At 37.0% G+C, this 15,260-nt stretch overlaps 1 protein-coding gene across 1 annotated transcript; it reads right to left on the bottom strand.

Moving 5' to 3' along the window:
* Positions 1 to 842: 842 nt before the first annotated feature.
* On the bottom strand, positions 843 to 8,721 carry LOC101612514 (prolactin-like). The gene is made up of 5 exons (XM_004668375.3): positions 8,691 to 8,721; positions 5,053 to 5,225; positions 3,219 to 3,326; positions 1,809 to 1,988; positions 843 to 1,034 (listed from the first exon to the last, which is right to left on the bottom strand). The coding sequence occupies exons 1-5, from the start codon at positions 8,719 to 8,721 to the stop codon at positions 843 to 845; spliced, it is 684 nt and encodes a 227-aa protein (XP_004668432.2).
* Positions 8,722 to 15,260: the final 6,539 nt, after the last annotated feature.

Here is a 15,260-nt window from a genome sequence, read left to right as displayed (position 1 = left end):
TGATTCCTAACATGTTTTAATGTTTTTCAAAAGTTACATTTCTGTTTTTTTATTAATTAGTTTTGTACTCAGTGAATACAGTCAATTTGGTACCATTGTTAGGCTCATCCATGTCCTAGCCCCTCCCCCAGCTCCTCCTTGTTGAGATATATGGGTCATGCATTCTGGAGTTAGCCCACAGTTATGGGTAGGGTAAATGTCTCTGCATATCATGACCCAAAATGTGGCTCTGAAATTCTTTCCACCCCTTCTTCCAAAAGTTTCCCTGAGCCATGTTGGGTACATTTTTGGTCTGTTTCAGTGATGAGGTGTTGGGGGCCTCTGGGTATCTGATTTGGTAGAAGTTGATTTTTCTATTTTTGCTATAAGAAAAGTTATATTTCTTATAGCAGAGCCTATTGTCCATCAGTGAGTGATTGTGGCTCATCACCAGTGCTGGCCTTCTTAATGTACCTGAGATTTTAAGGATTTGAATCCATGGATGGATGATCCATCATAACTTCAACCTTTCATTTTAACAACTTAATTCAGATTAACATTCTATGATTGCAAAGTAAATTATGAAACGGTCTATTCAAAAGTCCAATTCTGTAATTAATAAATATTTTTCATACAATTGTGTCAAGAATTCAGAGATATTTGTATTATATTAATGAAAGAAATTTTAGAAAATTAGCCTCATAGATTTTTCATATTTAGAGTCAGTTTTTATTTATTTATTTGTTTTTGAGAAGAGACCATTTGTACCAAAGCATGCATTCAAGAGAGTAAAATTTGAAAGAAGCTGTGAAGGGATGGGTATTGGATGTCCATTCAATTAAAAATATGTGATGAGTGTGGGGTTAACAGTAATAAGGGTAAACCAACTGGCATTTTAGGGCCTTGAAATATGTGTCAACCTTATTCACATCATTACTCAAGCAATGGAACAGGTTATAAAAAGCAAAATGTTTGCAATCTTCAATGGTCACTTGCAGGGATGCCAGCCCAGACCACACAGCATATTTCACTTTTCTTTTATCTTTCTTTGGAACCTAATTAACAAAATGATAGTCAGTTAAAATATATACATATTTATTCTCTTATTCTTCTAACTCAGCAAAGATTTGGGAAAACTTAGTACTAAAGAATTTAATTATATTCATGAATTTTCATGGCTAGGCTATGTCAGCCACAAACTAGAAAATCATGCAGGGACATTGTTCCTGGCATTTGATTAATTCAAGATAAAGTATGTTCTTATAGGAGTAGACAGAACTGGGAAGTTGCTGATTTACTGCAAATCTGGATTTGACCAAGGAACAAAGGTGGCATGGATCCACTCTGTCACTTAAGGAACTCCTTCTTAACTTTGTTTTGGCCCTGACTTCTTATTTTTACTTCATGGATTCTGAGTTTATATTGTAATCATTTCTTTCTTTAATCAAATCAATTCACCATATTATCAACATAGCCAAACTTCAGACATGACCTGGACATGATGCTCCATGATAACAGATAGGGAAGGTTTGACTGACAGAAAGATCAACTGAGGTAGGCAGGATCTGACCTCCTGCTCAGGAAAAGCACTCTTTAGATAATGATGAGGAACAGGTAATTTCTACTGAGGTTCCTTTGTATGAGATCTGAGGAAAACAGCTGTGAAAATCTGGTTGTTGTCAATTACCCCACAGTAGTGAGGCTGTTCACACAAAGGGATGCTTAAGTTTCCTTCTTAAAAAGTGACATATTTCAAAACTCATTTCTCATGACATAGGTCATCTCTTTCATGCATAGGCAATGTAAAGAAGTGTAAGGAAACAACTCACCTTCTTGAGTATTTTCTTCATGCCTTCCAGAAGTCTTTTGCCTTTCTTCTGAATGTTTCTGGCTATTGACAGAAGAACATCTGGAGCACTTTGCATATGACCAATTTCTGTCACTACTTGTTGCAGAGGTTGTGTCCAGGAACCCAAAATACTGACTATCAATTTCAGTAAGACTTCAGGCTAAACAACCATAATTAAACAATCAGATAATACAGCAATGTCAGATCCATGTAGTTTTTGCTCTAAAAGACTCAGATAACGATTAATTAATGGTTATTATTTGTATGTAAAACATTCTTTTCTAAATTTTATTACTTTATTTATGATAGAGACTGGAGAGAGATAGAAAGAGAAAGAGAGAGAGAGAGAGAGAGAGAGAGAGAGAGACGCAGATAGAGAATGGGTGGGCCATGGCCTTCAGCCACTGCAAATGAACTCCAGATGTGTGCACCACCTTGTACTTAGAGCCTGGGTCCTTTGTCTAGCTGGCAAGCTCCTTAAGTGCTAAGTTATCTCTCTAGCCTTAAAACATTCTTTTGTAAATAGTACACAGTGATGTTATTTGGGAGAATTTAGGAGAGTTAAATTCAGATATGTCAATGGAATGCTTCCTGAAGGTTTGAGCAATGCAGTTACTTAGAGTATAAATCTGTTCTTCCTCCACTCTCTTGTTTCCTTCTTTACTTTATTATCAAAATTATTCCCATGAGAAGTATAGAGAAAGAGAATGCCAGAACCACTCATGAAACCATGGAGAACAGAAATATCTATGCATTAATATTTGATAATGTTGAGTTTAAATCATATTATTATTTTGACAGAATAGCAGTTGTGGGAGATTATAACAAGTGTAAGTTAGAGTTGCTGTGTTATGTAGAGTTTCCATAACCACAGAAGGCTTGTTATTATTTTGAGAACATCATATGCTATTTTACAGGACTCCCTTGTTGAGAAGACTTTCAATTACCACACAGTTAGGGAAGGTAAAGAAGTTATGGTGGAGAGATCAGATACATAAAGAGCACTGAGCAGAGATGGTACAGTTGCCACTGGTATGCACCACTGCCCACAAAGGGAAAGTATACAAATCAAATACAAGTGTGTATAACTCATAAACATATATGCTTTGTATATCTAAGCCTGGATGACAAACTTGATTCAAATATCCCTTAAGGAATATTCAATAGAGTCTATGGGGAAGTACTAATTAAAAGTGTCTTCTGTCTGGACTCTATGCTGGCATGGTACAGTATTCCTTATCATCTGATTTACTCATACACATCAGCTATATCAGGGGATTGCTCTGAGGGCTTTCACCCCTTCTCATTTCTCAGCATGTGTAATGTTCATATCTATTACATGCCTGTCATAAACAGGGGTTCTGGGGACAACCCAAGGCTTAGGACTCACATGTAACTGCTGGGCCTGCTCCATGGTTTCTGGAGTAGCAAGGGATGTGGTGTGGCAACTGCTGAGGGTCTTATGAGAGAACCTCTGATCTCGGGCATACCGTTTATCCTAGGAATGATGAAAGATTCAATTAGGTAAAATTTGGGATGTGAGTAAATGAATCCACAACCACAATATTAGTGCTTTTCATAGATGAGTAATTTTATAGATAAACCTTCATAGCAATAAATTAAGGGGTTGAGAAAATCACTGTATTACTTAAATTGCCTTGTTATATATCTTAACTCACTTTTAATTCATCTCATTTATAAACTTGCAATTCATTTTCTGTGTATTCTGACTTTTCCTAAAAGTTTATATTTGGCAAGAAAGCACTGAACCAGGAATTTTTAAATCACAACATATTTCGATTATCATTGTTTTCTAGTGATTGTGATGAATACTGTAGTGTTTGTGTGTTATTTCATTTACCTTTTGTTTTGCCTGTTGTTCAATACTGATACATTTCCTTAACCAGGCCTCAAAATATTATGCTTTACCATTGGAATATCCCTACCTCCATTCAAGTGTGTAACACCATTGTCATGATTATTTCAGAATGCACTTGATTTTGAAAAAATATGTCACAAATATGGCATTAATATACTATTAATATTAAGCCACAGTCCAGTTAAATATAAACACTTAATATTTACAAATTAATATTTTTTACTTCTTTTTTATAGTAAAATTTGAATAACAATTACATAAACTACTATTGAGGAAATTTTTGATAGTTGAAAAGGCTTGTAAAATAATTTTAGCTTAAAAGCCAATATGTCTAATGAGGAATCATAGAAAAAGTAAATAAAATGTGAGATAGAAATATGTTCCTTAGAGCCTGGAGAGATGGCTTAGTAGTTAAGGCATTTGGCTGCAAAGCCAAAGGACCCAGTTTGAGTCTCCAGGACCTACATAAGCCACATGCACAAGGGGGGCACATACATCTGGAATTTTGGACTTTTTTTTGCAGTGGCTGGTGGCCCTAGCATGCCCATTCTCTCCCTCCCTCCCTCTCTCTCCCTCTCCCTCTCTCTCTCTCTCTCTCTCTCTCTCTCTCTCTTTCTTTTTATCTTTCTTTCAAATAAACAAATAAATAAACTGTATTTTAAAAATATGTTCTTTATTTTTTCTCAATTTATATCCTATGCTCACACACACATTAATACTCTGAAATATTTCTATTCAGTAATACTGAAAAGGTTCATAACAAGTAACATGCAGCCTTTTAGTATCTTCATAATGGACAGAGGTTCTGTTTAAGTTCCAACATGAATTCATTGTTACTATAAACTTACATCCCAGAATTCTTAGCAAAATTATTTCTGGTATTTGGATATTTCTAAAACACAATTAATATTATTATTCCCATTGGCCCTGCTTTTATTGTATTTCAATTAAATTGAAGCAATTTACTGTTGTGCCATTCTTTCATATATCCAGACCTATAGTGTGCAATGTGTAGATGGCTAATCCATACTGGCCACTACCAAGGGAGCAGACACTCAAAGCTCTTACCCTGCCAAAACTCTTAGAAGGATTTATGTCACAAGAGAAAATTAACGTAAAAAAATTAGAGAATTTTAAAACTCATTGCATTTGTAAATATTTCAGATTTCATGAAATTTTCCAAGTTTCCTAGTTTCCATATTTTTCTGGGTGACAGTTTTGTTTACCTATGTAGTAATATAATTTGATATTTAGTTCATGTTACTTTCTGAATTAAGCTATAATCACATCCAAAATATTGACATGAAGGTGGTGGGAATGAGCCAGAAGAAAGCAGGGAACTCACAAATTCATTGAACAGTCGGGAACATTGGATACTGAGGTACTGAGACACCGTAGCTGCCCGCATAATCAGTTCCTGGAAAGTCACATGGCATTTTCCATTCTTCATGGTGCATGCAGGCTGGCAGGCCAAATTCTTCCACAGGAGGTTTGACACCCACATCAGCAGGAGTATCCCTGGTAAATCGAAACAGAATCCCCACTGAGAATATTCATAGGGGGTTGCAAGAATCACTCAGTCTAAGGAAGACTTATGTATTCCCAGTACCAGTGATTGCACACTTGAATACCATTATATCAGTAGGAGGAATTCATACTTCCCTATGATTCCCTAAATTTAGTTCAAAAATTTTCTTGTTCAGATTACTATTTTCTAATGTGGGTGACTTCCTAATTCTTTGTATTAATCACAGAGGTGCTTTTTTTTTTTTTTTTTTTTTTTCAAGTTCGGGTCTCACTCTAGCCCAGACTGTCCTGGAATTCACTATGTAGTCCCAGGCTGACCTTGAACTGATGGTGAGCCTCCAACCTCTGCCTCCTGAGTGCTGCAATTAAAGGTGTGTGCCACCACAACTGCCATGAGTTTGTAATTTTTAACTCAATGTCTGGTATTTGTGTTTGGGAACTAACTGGACAAACAGCTCATCTACTTGATCATGCCTGCTTGAAAGAAGAAATGCATGAATCCTTGATTCCCAATCCCTAGGATAAAATAAATGCTGTCATACAAATGATGCCATATCATGGATTCTCTGACTCGCTTAGTGATGACATATATTTATTCCTGTGTAAATATTCCTGACTTTCTTTCTATATTTGATGCCTTTAATTATCCAGTGGGAAGGCTCAAACTCTGTGATTACCAGCAAATTAGATTGATGAAATAATCAAGTTAGAGAAGTTCAATAATTTTTCCCTAGACCTGTAAGTGTTGGTTTGGGGTGGCAGAACAGACACACTTTTGACCCTCCTCACAGAGTGTCATGTTTTGAACACATGTGGTTTCTCACTGTGAATAGGGCAGGGGTGCTATCTGTACTCCTGAGCATTCCATAAAGGAGTTTTTAACATTACTATTTAAGAACATAATTTCCCCGGATGACAAGATAAGACATATCCTAGGAATTTCATTTTATTCATTTTCTCTACTTAACATAATGATTACCTTTAAAAAAATGACAATGATCAAAGGTAGTTTCTTTTTTTGTTGTTGTTTTTGTTTTTATCCTTTATTTATCACATTTTCCAGGTTTGGGTATCCACACTTGGCAAATATGGCAGTTTGTACATACATTTACATATATACACATTTAAGTTTAAAGCCCTAGCTTTCTCATTAAATCTCATTATGATCAGGCTCCTGTTTAAGAAAAGATAAAATGGTAAGATAAAATCAGGGAAAACATGAAATAGCTCTAACTGACAACACTCCGAAGCGAAATCCATCTCATTAAAATTTCTAAGCTTCATCCTCAGATATTTACAATAAAAATAAACAGAAAGCCCTTTAGATACTCAGTATGGTTTACCCAGCTAGCTAAGGCCTGACACTTTGTTTTCATTTAAGGTAATAACTCTGTGTGCATGTATATTTGTTTTTCGGACATAGGGTCTTACACTACTCCAGGCTGACCTTGAACTCACCACAATCCTCCTACCTCTGCCTCCCCAGTGCTGGGATTAAAGGCGTGCACCACCACACCCGGTTTAAGATAATTTTTTACTAAGAGATTTCATATTTCAGTGATTAAAATTTCAGGTGTTAAAAATCTTCAAAAGTAAGATTATCATTACATTTTGAAACAGAATTTTCAGGTACTTGTCTTTAAATTACTGTACAAACCCATCACAGTAACATTCAGGCTTAAGCAATATTCCTTTCCCTTTGGGGGGTGGGTGTTGGGGGAGGAGGTGCTGCAGCGCTAAATGAATCCAGGCCTTTGCACATTTTTGGCAAGTGCTGTTCCCTGAGCTACAGTCTCAATTCTTGGGACGGAAAAAGAAAAGACAATCAACCCCCCTCCGACATTTGGTAACTAAAGAGCAGATGGGATTAGTGTACTCTAGGTTTTTTGAATTTATTGGTCTCTGTAGGCGTTTTCCTCTTCTGTCCAGGTTCCTTATTCTGAAGTAATGGGGCAGCTCCTGGTAGACAGTAATTTCCCAAACTAGTAGGGAATTCCTGTGTAAGATAATCAGCGATGTATTCTGTTTTCAAGCAGTGCACATTCTGGGCAGCAGCCTCAGCTATGAAAACTCCTGATTCATCTGGTTTCAGTTTACTAAAGTCACAAAAGACATGTGTAGCCTCTTTAAACAGAGGTGCAGAATGACCAGAAAACACCTTTGCTCCTCCTGCCTGAAGAAGGCGCTTAAGCCCAGCTTCTCGGGGCTGATCAACGCGCAAAATAACCTTCCAACCACTAAATGCTCCCTCAACAATGCCTGATTCGCATGCTTGCTGGATTAGTTTCCATATCAGTTCTCTTTTCTTCAGATGACCACTGACCTCTAAACATGTCAATAATCTTGCATTAGTTTGCATATTGCAAACTAAGAAGACCTTTTGTCTCTGTGCACTAGTCTGACAAAATTACTACTATAAAAAGATGGGTGTCAGCATCCCAATTCTGCAAAATATTTGATAAATACAATTGGAAATTTCCCACATAAAACTCGAGGTATGGTTTATATTTATGTACAGATGGAAATACACCTTAGCTCAAATATATAAAATAACTAAAGATACTAATACCTTTTATAGCATATCATATAACCATTAACATTTCAGCTAAAAATCGATATGATATTTTCAGATATTCCAGTTTCTACATTCCCTCAAATTGCAATGCAAATGTTTTTCTCTCTCTTTATCCAATGAAGAATTTTCTCAGCCTAAGTGGAGGTTGAAAAGACTAATGCCATGTATTTCCACATCATATACTCATTTATACAAGTGGCTACTTATTTTTTTTTTATTGTATCAGTGAGGAAAAAAGGAAATACTTAGCAAGAGCTCCTTTTCCTTGAAATCTTGTCTTGCTTGAGCCAAATTGTCAAAGCTAGTCAAGACCCACATCCGCTAACTTTATGTGCAGTAGTCTCCAGAACTGAATGTTTTATCATATTCATTGCAATCAAGCAACCCACAGAAAAGTCCTGGGAACATGAACATGTTACTTTCTTCTTTTCAGATTGTGTTAATTTGGATCCATTGACATATATCGTCTCATTCGAGTCAAATGACTCAATTTTAGCAAATTGTCATTTTGAAATGGACCATCCCTTTTCTGGAACTGTCCTGCACATTAGAAGTTGTATAGACACATATCTGGATTCTTGCTGTAAGATCCTGATATTTTTTCCCTTTGCAATTCAGTTCAATTAACACAACAGAAAATATCTCCAAACATTGCCATATGTCCCAGGGAATAGGAGTATTTCCCTCTTTTTGACCACTGACCTAAGACCAATTTGTAAGTTACGTTCTTGACCAATGATTAGAATATTGTTCTCAGATCTATGTTGTTTTCTTCCTTTGGGTGAGGCAATTCGACTAATATGAAACCTAAGAAAGTATGCTTGCTAAAATAACTCATGGAATACACTGTCTTAGAAGAGAAAGCATGAGGTTTCACTTACTGGAGCACAGATAAACCAAAGACAGCTGCATGTCTGACAGTTCTCACCACAGCCTGGATGCTGATGGAGTAATGCTTCTTCAATAATGTCCTGCCTTAAGTTAACTTTCCACTTTTTAAATATTCATGAAAACCACCTAAGGGTGCATATCGTTGGGGCATGAGGAAGTAGAATCATGAGTCTCTAGTCCTGGGACTCTCTTGCCTCAGGAAATGTTAACAGCTGCGTCAACATTACCTAAGAACATGCATTGCTTTTCTTATTTCTCACCACTGAGTGGGTAGAACTTATTTTCCAGACCAGCACAATCATTTATCCATGCTCCATGAACATTGATGAACATTCCATTTCAAATAATATGATTTTTCCCAACACTGATCATTTTATTCAGGAATTTAAATATTAATATTTCCATACTGGAAATATTTTCTGACACTCTAATAGTATGACACATTGCTTTCTAACCCTTGGACCACAAGAACATGGCAGAAGTTACTTATTTTCAGCAATGTAACCTTTCTGAATGCCTATTTGTATGTGTTGGACATGCGGAAGTGTTCATAGAGACAGGCAAATAAGAGTAGTAAGGTCTAAGTAGAAAGACAAATAGTTAAGGGCAGTCTGTAGGCACATACCATCAATATATCTCAACTCATAAATGTCCCTGTTGTAGCCTAGGACTTTCCCATCCACATATTGTATGCCAAGCTCATAGTAATAATCATATCAAGTAGAGTTGGCTTCAGTGCAATCAGAAAGTAGTTGATTGAACTCACAATGGTTGTACCACTGTTGAACATATAGTTACAATTTGCCTGGCTTCCTAACTTTTTGTTGACATATGTATGGCAGGACCAAAAGAAAAGTTCATACCAGGAGCCATCCTAGTACACTATGTGTCTTTGAATTCTAGCCACACAATCTTCCAAGTCAATCCAAGGTTCATCTCTAAAAATATTCAAACCTAAGCATATTTTATCTTCTCTAATTGGCTCCTTCCATTTAAATCTGGAATGTACATAACACCAGTGACAAGAATCTGTGTAGATTGGAAAGCCCAAGGGACACTATGTCTTACATTGCCTAAGAGATTGCTCAATTTGCGCTTAGGGATTTTTAATAATCTTATGACATTTTTTGTACCTATTTCCACCATGCATGGTACCTTCTGATGTATTATGTATATTGTTCTGGATTTTCAAATCTCTAAGATGCTAGATAGTATGTTTTTAACTTATTTATTTTATTTTTTACTTCAGACATTTCTAGGTAGTCAACAGAACCTTGGTAGGTCCTCTACTGCCTGCTCCAAACAAAAAGTACAATTTGATATTGAATTCATCATATAAGGAAAATTCTAAAAGTTTAAAAATTATAACAAATAATGGAAAGGTTTTTATTTTTATTTCAATTATTTCCTATAAAAAGATATATAGCCTACAACAAGGTAGATGTACAGCCCTAATTTATTTAATCCTCAAGATTACACCATTGAGATGGTTTATATTCATTCTTGACATGATTGTCAATCAATCAACAACTGAGGGACTGTGCTGCATCGAATCCATACATATCCCAAGCTTGCTACAGTACTTGGCAGCATCATACACATGGTACTGTTTTTGTAGCCATGAAAGATTCCAGAGAAAATATCTAATTGAGGCTTACCTAAAAAAAAAAAAAAATCCAAAGAACTGTTGCAAATTCACCAAGTGTGGCAAGGCCAGTATCTCTTCAAGTGTTCAAGACATCTTGAGCCCATTATGTTAAGCTATGAAGTGTCAGATTCTATGGATAATCCAGGAGTTTATTATAGCTTGTCTGCTGAGAAAATTTATAAGCATGCAGAGGTCACTTCCCTAGGAAAAGGCTATATATGGTGTGAGCAAACATGGAGGAGTGGATCTTCCTAAATATTGTGAAGCCCAGATGATTCCATCACGAGCCAAAGTCATTAGACACAAAGTTTCAGGACTTCATAATTTCCCTGCTGGTTTAAATATTTGCTTTGATACTATCATATTTTGCTCCACCCCTTACTCCCTTGGGTATGGGCATGCTTCCTTTGTATATCCCATGGGCCATTAGAACTATGAGGGTTTTTTTTTTAATTAGTTATGGACATACTCAGTATGTAAACACTACATGTTGGTGCCATCCTTACACTCATCCCTGATTTCCCCTCTAAAGGACCCTCCTCTCTGGGGATGCTGGTTATCCCAGTGGTGATCGTGTGTTGTGCATTATAGGGGTAGCCATCAGTTATGGGGAAAAGGCAATATCTCTGTGCATAATGTCCCAATTTATAGCTCTAACGATATTTCTGCCCCCTCTTCCATGAATTTCCCTGATCCATGTTGAATTTGTTTTAGGTCTACTTCAGTGATGGGCTCTTGGGACCCTTCAGATCTCTGGATCTCTGGTTTGGTAGATGTGGAGTGTCTTCTGTGTCTATCTCCTTCACCCTTGTGCTGATAGCAGGTTCACCAAGAAAGCAGCAGTCTTGCTCATTTTCCCAGTTCTTCTATGGTCTCAGCTAGGGCCCTGGTGAAGTGCAATTGGCTGATTCTCTCCTAAGCTCCTGCATCCATCTGCAAAAGAGAAGCAGATTCTCCAATGGAGAGTGAAGTCAGAACAGATTAAATGTGTTAAGCATTATTAGTTTAGAGAGAATTTGATAGATGCAGGTCATCTTGTAGCCCAAGAGTGGTGGGAGCTTGATATTGGAGAGCAAATTATTATCTGGATATGATTCTGACTTGTTTCCCAGTTCTAGTTATGGGCTCTTTTCCACTGATAAGATCTATAAGCCAAACCAAGAGCAATTGGTTACTTACGATGGCTGTATGCCACTTTTGTACTTGGGTGAACCACACATCAGGGTGTTTGCTGCTGAGTTGCTTAGACCATGAGTTGCTTGAAGAGATGATGGCCATTTTCCACCAGTAGCTCAGTAGCACCTTCTCGCACTTGGTGGGCTAATTGTCTGGAGACTGGGTCTTTTCCAGATTCCAGGTAACCTCTTTATGTTCCGCACTGACAGCAGTGGGGTCTTACCATTAACCTCTGGTGGGTAATAAAGTGCTCTGAAAGAAGTCTGTCTTCTTTTCAGAAACCTTGTGGGTCTCTCTAATCAACAGCACATTGTGTGTGTTAACAACATCCTGGTACTGGGAGTTACAGGCTAGTGCCAAGGGAAAAGAAAGAAGAAAAAGAAAGAAAATATAAAAGAAAAGAAAAAAAGAAGGGAAGGAAAAGAGAGAGAGATTGAGAGAAACAGTAGGAAATTAAGGTTAGGGTTCATCTCACTGTCTCCAGTACCCTTTGATTCAGGTGTTGCCTCTAAGGTACTGATGAATGTTCAACCAAGTTCAACTATTTTTTCTATAATTTTCATTGTGTCATTTTTTTAAATAACTTCTGAGTAGGATTCCATTGTGTAGATATACCACATCTTGGTTATTCATTTGTCCAGTGATGGACATCTGGGTTTACTCCAGTTCTTAGCTATTATGAATTGAGCAGCTGTAAACATGGTTGAGCAATTATTTCTGAACTGAGGCATGGAGCTTTTAGGATAAATAGCCAGTCAGGGAATAACTGTGTCTGCTGGTAACTCTATAGTAAACCTTTTCAGGAGCCACCATATTGCTTTCCATACTGGTTGTACCATCTTACATTCCCACTAACAGTGAATGAGGGTTCCTATTTCTCTACATCCTCATCAGCATTTGTTTTCATTAGATTTTTTAATGTTTTCTATCTTTACTGGGGTAAGGTGGAATCTCATAGTTGTTTTAATTTGCACTTCCCTGATGGTTAGGGATGCTGAACATTTTCTTTTTTAATTTATTTTTTATTATTAGATATGTATATATTTTGTACATAAACATCACATGTTGGTACCATCCGTTCCCTCCTTCTTGCCCCTTTTCTGAAGAGGCCTTCCTCATTGGGGATTCAAGTCAACCCCATGGGTATTGTGAGTCATATATTATGAGGCAGCAGTTAGTTATGGTATAGAGGCAGTGTCTCTGTGCAAAATGTCCCAACTGGTGGCTTTAACAAACTTTCAACCCCTCTTCTGCAAAATTCCCTGAGCCATGTTGGGAGAGTTTTAAGTCTACTTAAGTGATGGGCAGTTAAGAAAATCTAGATGTCTGGTTTGGTAGGTGTTGAGTGTCCTCAGTACCTTCCTCCATTACCCTTGGGCTGATATCAGCTTAACTAAGAGATCATTTCCCTAATTCCTCTGAGTTTTCAGCTGGGGCCAGGGTGGAGTGTGCTGGATCATTTATTTCCTCAAGTCCAGTTGCCTTCTGAAAAAGGGAAGTAGATTCTCCAATGGAGAGTAAATTCAGTGCCAGTTAAATAGGATGATCATTATCAATTTAGAGAGAATTATAAGGGTTTAGACACTTTAATAGTGTAAAGTTAGCTTGACAGTGGAAATCAGAATCATTTTCTAGAAGGCTTTGACAAAATACAACACCACTTCATGATCAAAACACTGAGAAGGATAGGCATGGAGGGTTTATATCTCAACACAAAAATGGCTATATATAAAGCTCCTAAAGCCCAAATAATACTTTTTAATTTTTTTAATTTTATTTATTTATTTTTAATTTTTATTAACATTTTCCACTATTAGAAAAAAAAAATCCCATGGTATTTCCCCCCCCCCAACACATTGTACTTTGAAATTCCCTTCTCCATCATATTACCTCCCCATCTCAATCAATGTACTTACATATATACAATATCAACCTATTAAGTACCCTCCTCCCTTCCTTTCTCTTCCCATTATATCAACTTTTTAACTTACTGGCCTTTGCTACTAAGTATTTTCCTACTCACGCAAAAGCCCAGTCATCTGTAGCTAAGATCCACATATGAGAGAGAACTTGTGGCGCTTGGCTTTCTGGGCCTGGGTTATCTCACTTAGGTCCATGCATTTTTTTGAAAATTTCATAACTTCATTCTTCTTTACTGCTGAGTAGAACTCCATTGTATAAATGTGCCACATTTTCATTATCCACTCATCAGTTGAGGGACATCTAGGCTGGTTCCATTTCCCAGCTATTATAAATTGAGCAGCAATAAACATGGTTGAGCATATATTTCTATGGAAATGAGATGATTCCTTCAAATATATGTCCAGGAGTGCTATAGCTGGGTCATATGGTAGATCAATCTTTAGCTATTTTAGGAACCTCCACACTGATATCCACAATGGCTGGACCAGATTGCATTCCCACCAGCAGTGTAGTTCTTCTTTTTCCACATCCCTGCCAACATTTATGATCATTTGTTTTCATGATGGTGGCCAATCTGACAGGAGTGAGATGGATTCTCAATGTAGTTTTAATCGGCATTTCCGTGATGACTAGTGACGTAGAACATTTTTTTAGATTCTTATATACCATTTGTATTTCTTCCTTTGAGAATGCTCTATTTAGCAACATAACCCATTTTTTGATTGGATTGTTTGCTTCCTTATTATTTAACTTTTTTTTTTTTTTTAATTTTTATTAACATTTTCCATGATTATAAAATATATCCCATGGTAATTCCCTCCCTCCCCACCCCCACACTTTCCCGTTTGAAATTCCATTCTCAATCATATTACCTCCCCATTACAATCATTGTAATTACATATATACAATATCAACCTATTAAGTATCCTCTTCCCTTCCTTTCTCCACCCTTTATGTCTCCTTTTCAACTTACTGGCCTCTGCTACTAAGTATTTTCATTCTCACACAGAAGCCCAGTCATCTGTAGCTAGGATCCCCATATGAGGGAGAACATGTGGCGCTTGGCTTTCTGGGCCTGGGTTACCTGACTTAGTATAATACTTTCCAGGTCCATCCATTTTTCTGCAAATTTCATAACTTCATTTTTCTTTACCGCTGAGTAGAACTCCATTGTATAAATGTACCACATCTTCATTATCCACTCATCTGTTGAGGGACATCTAGGCTGGTTCCATTTCCCAGCTATTATAAATTGAGCAGCAATAAACATGGTTGAGCATGTACTTCTAAGGAAATGAGATGAGTCCTTTGGATATATGCCTAGGAGTGCTATAGCTGGGTCATATGGTAGATCAATCTCTAGCTGCTTTAGGAACCTCCACACTGTTTTCCACAATGGCTGGACCAGATTGCATTCCCACCAGCAGTGCAGAAGGGTTCCTTTTTTTCCACATCCCCGCCAACATTTATGATCATTTGTTTTCATGATGGTGGCCAATCTGACAGGAGTGAGATGGAATCTCAATGTAGTTTTAATCTGCATTTCCCTGATGATTAGTGACGTAGAACATTTTTTTAGGTGCTTATATGCCATTCGTATTTCTTCCTTTGAGAACTCTCTATTTAGCTCCTTAGCCCATTTTTTGATTGGCCTGTTTGATTCCTTATTAGTTAACTTTTTGAGTTCTTTGTATATCCTAGATATTAATCCTTTATCAGATATATAGCTGGCGAAGATTTTTTCCCATTCTGTAGGTTGCCTCTTTGCTTTTTTCACTGTGTCCTTTGCGGTGCAAAATCTTTGTAATTTCAT

This window comes from Jaculus jaculus, chromosome 17 (assembly GCF_020740685.1).
Source record: "Jaculus jaculus isolate mJacJac1 chromosome 17, mJacJac1.mat.Y.cur, whole genome shotgun sequence".
In the NCBI taxonomy this organism is placed as follows: domain Eukaryota; kingdom Metazoa; phylum Chordata; class Mammalia; order Rodentia; family Dipodidae; genus Jaculus; species Jaculus jaculus.
The sequence above is the reverse complement of the archived record's forward strand: the minus strand, read 5'-3'. Positions and strand labels throughout refer to the sequence as shown.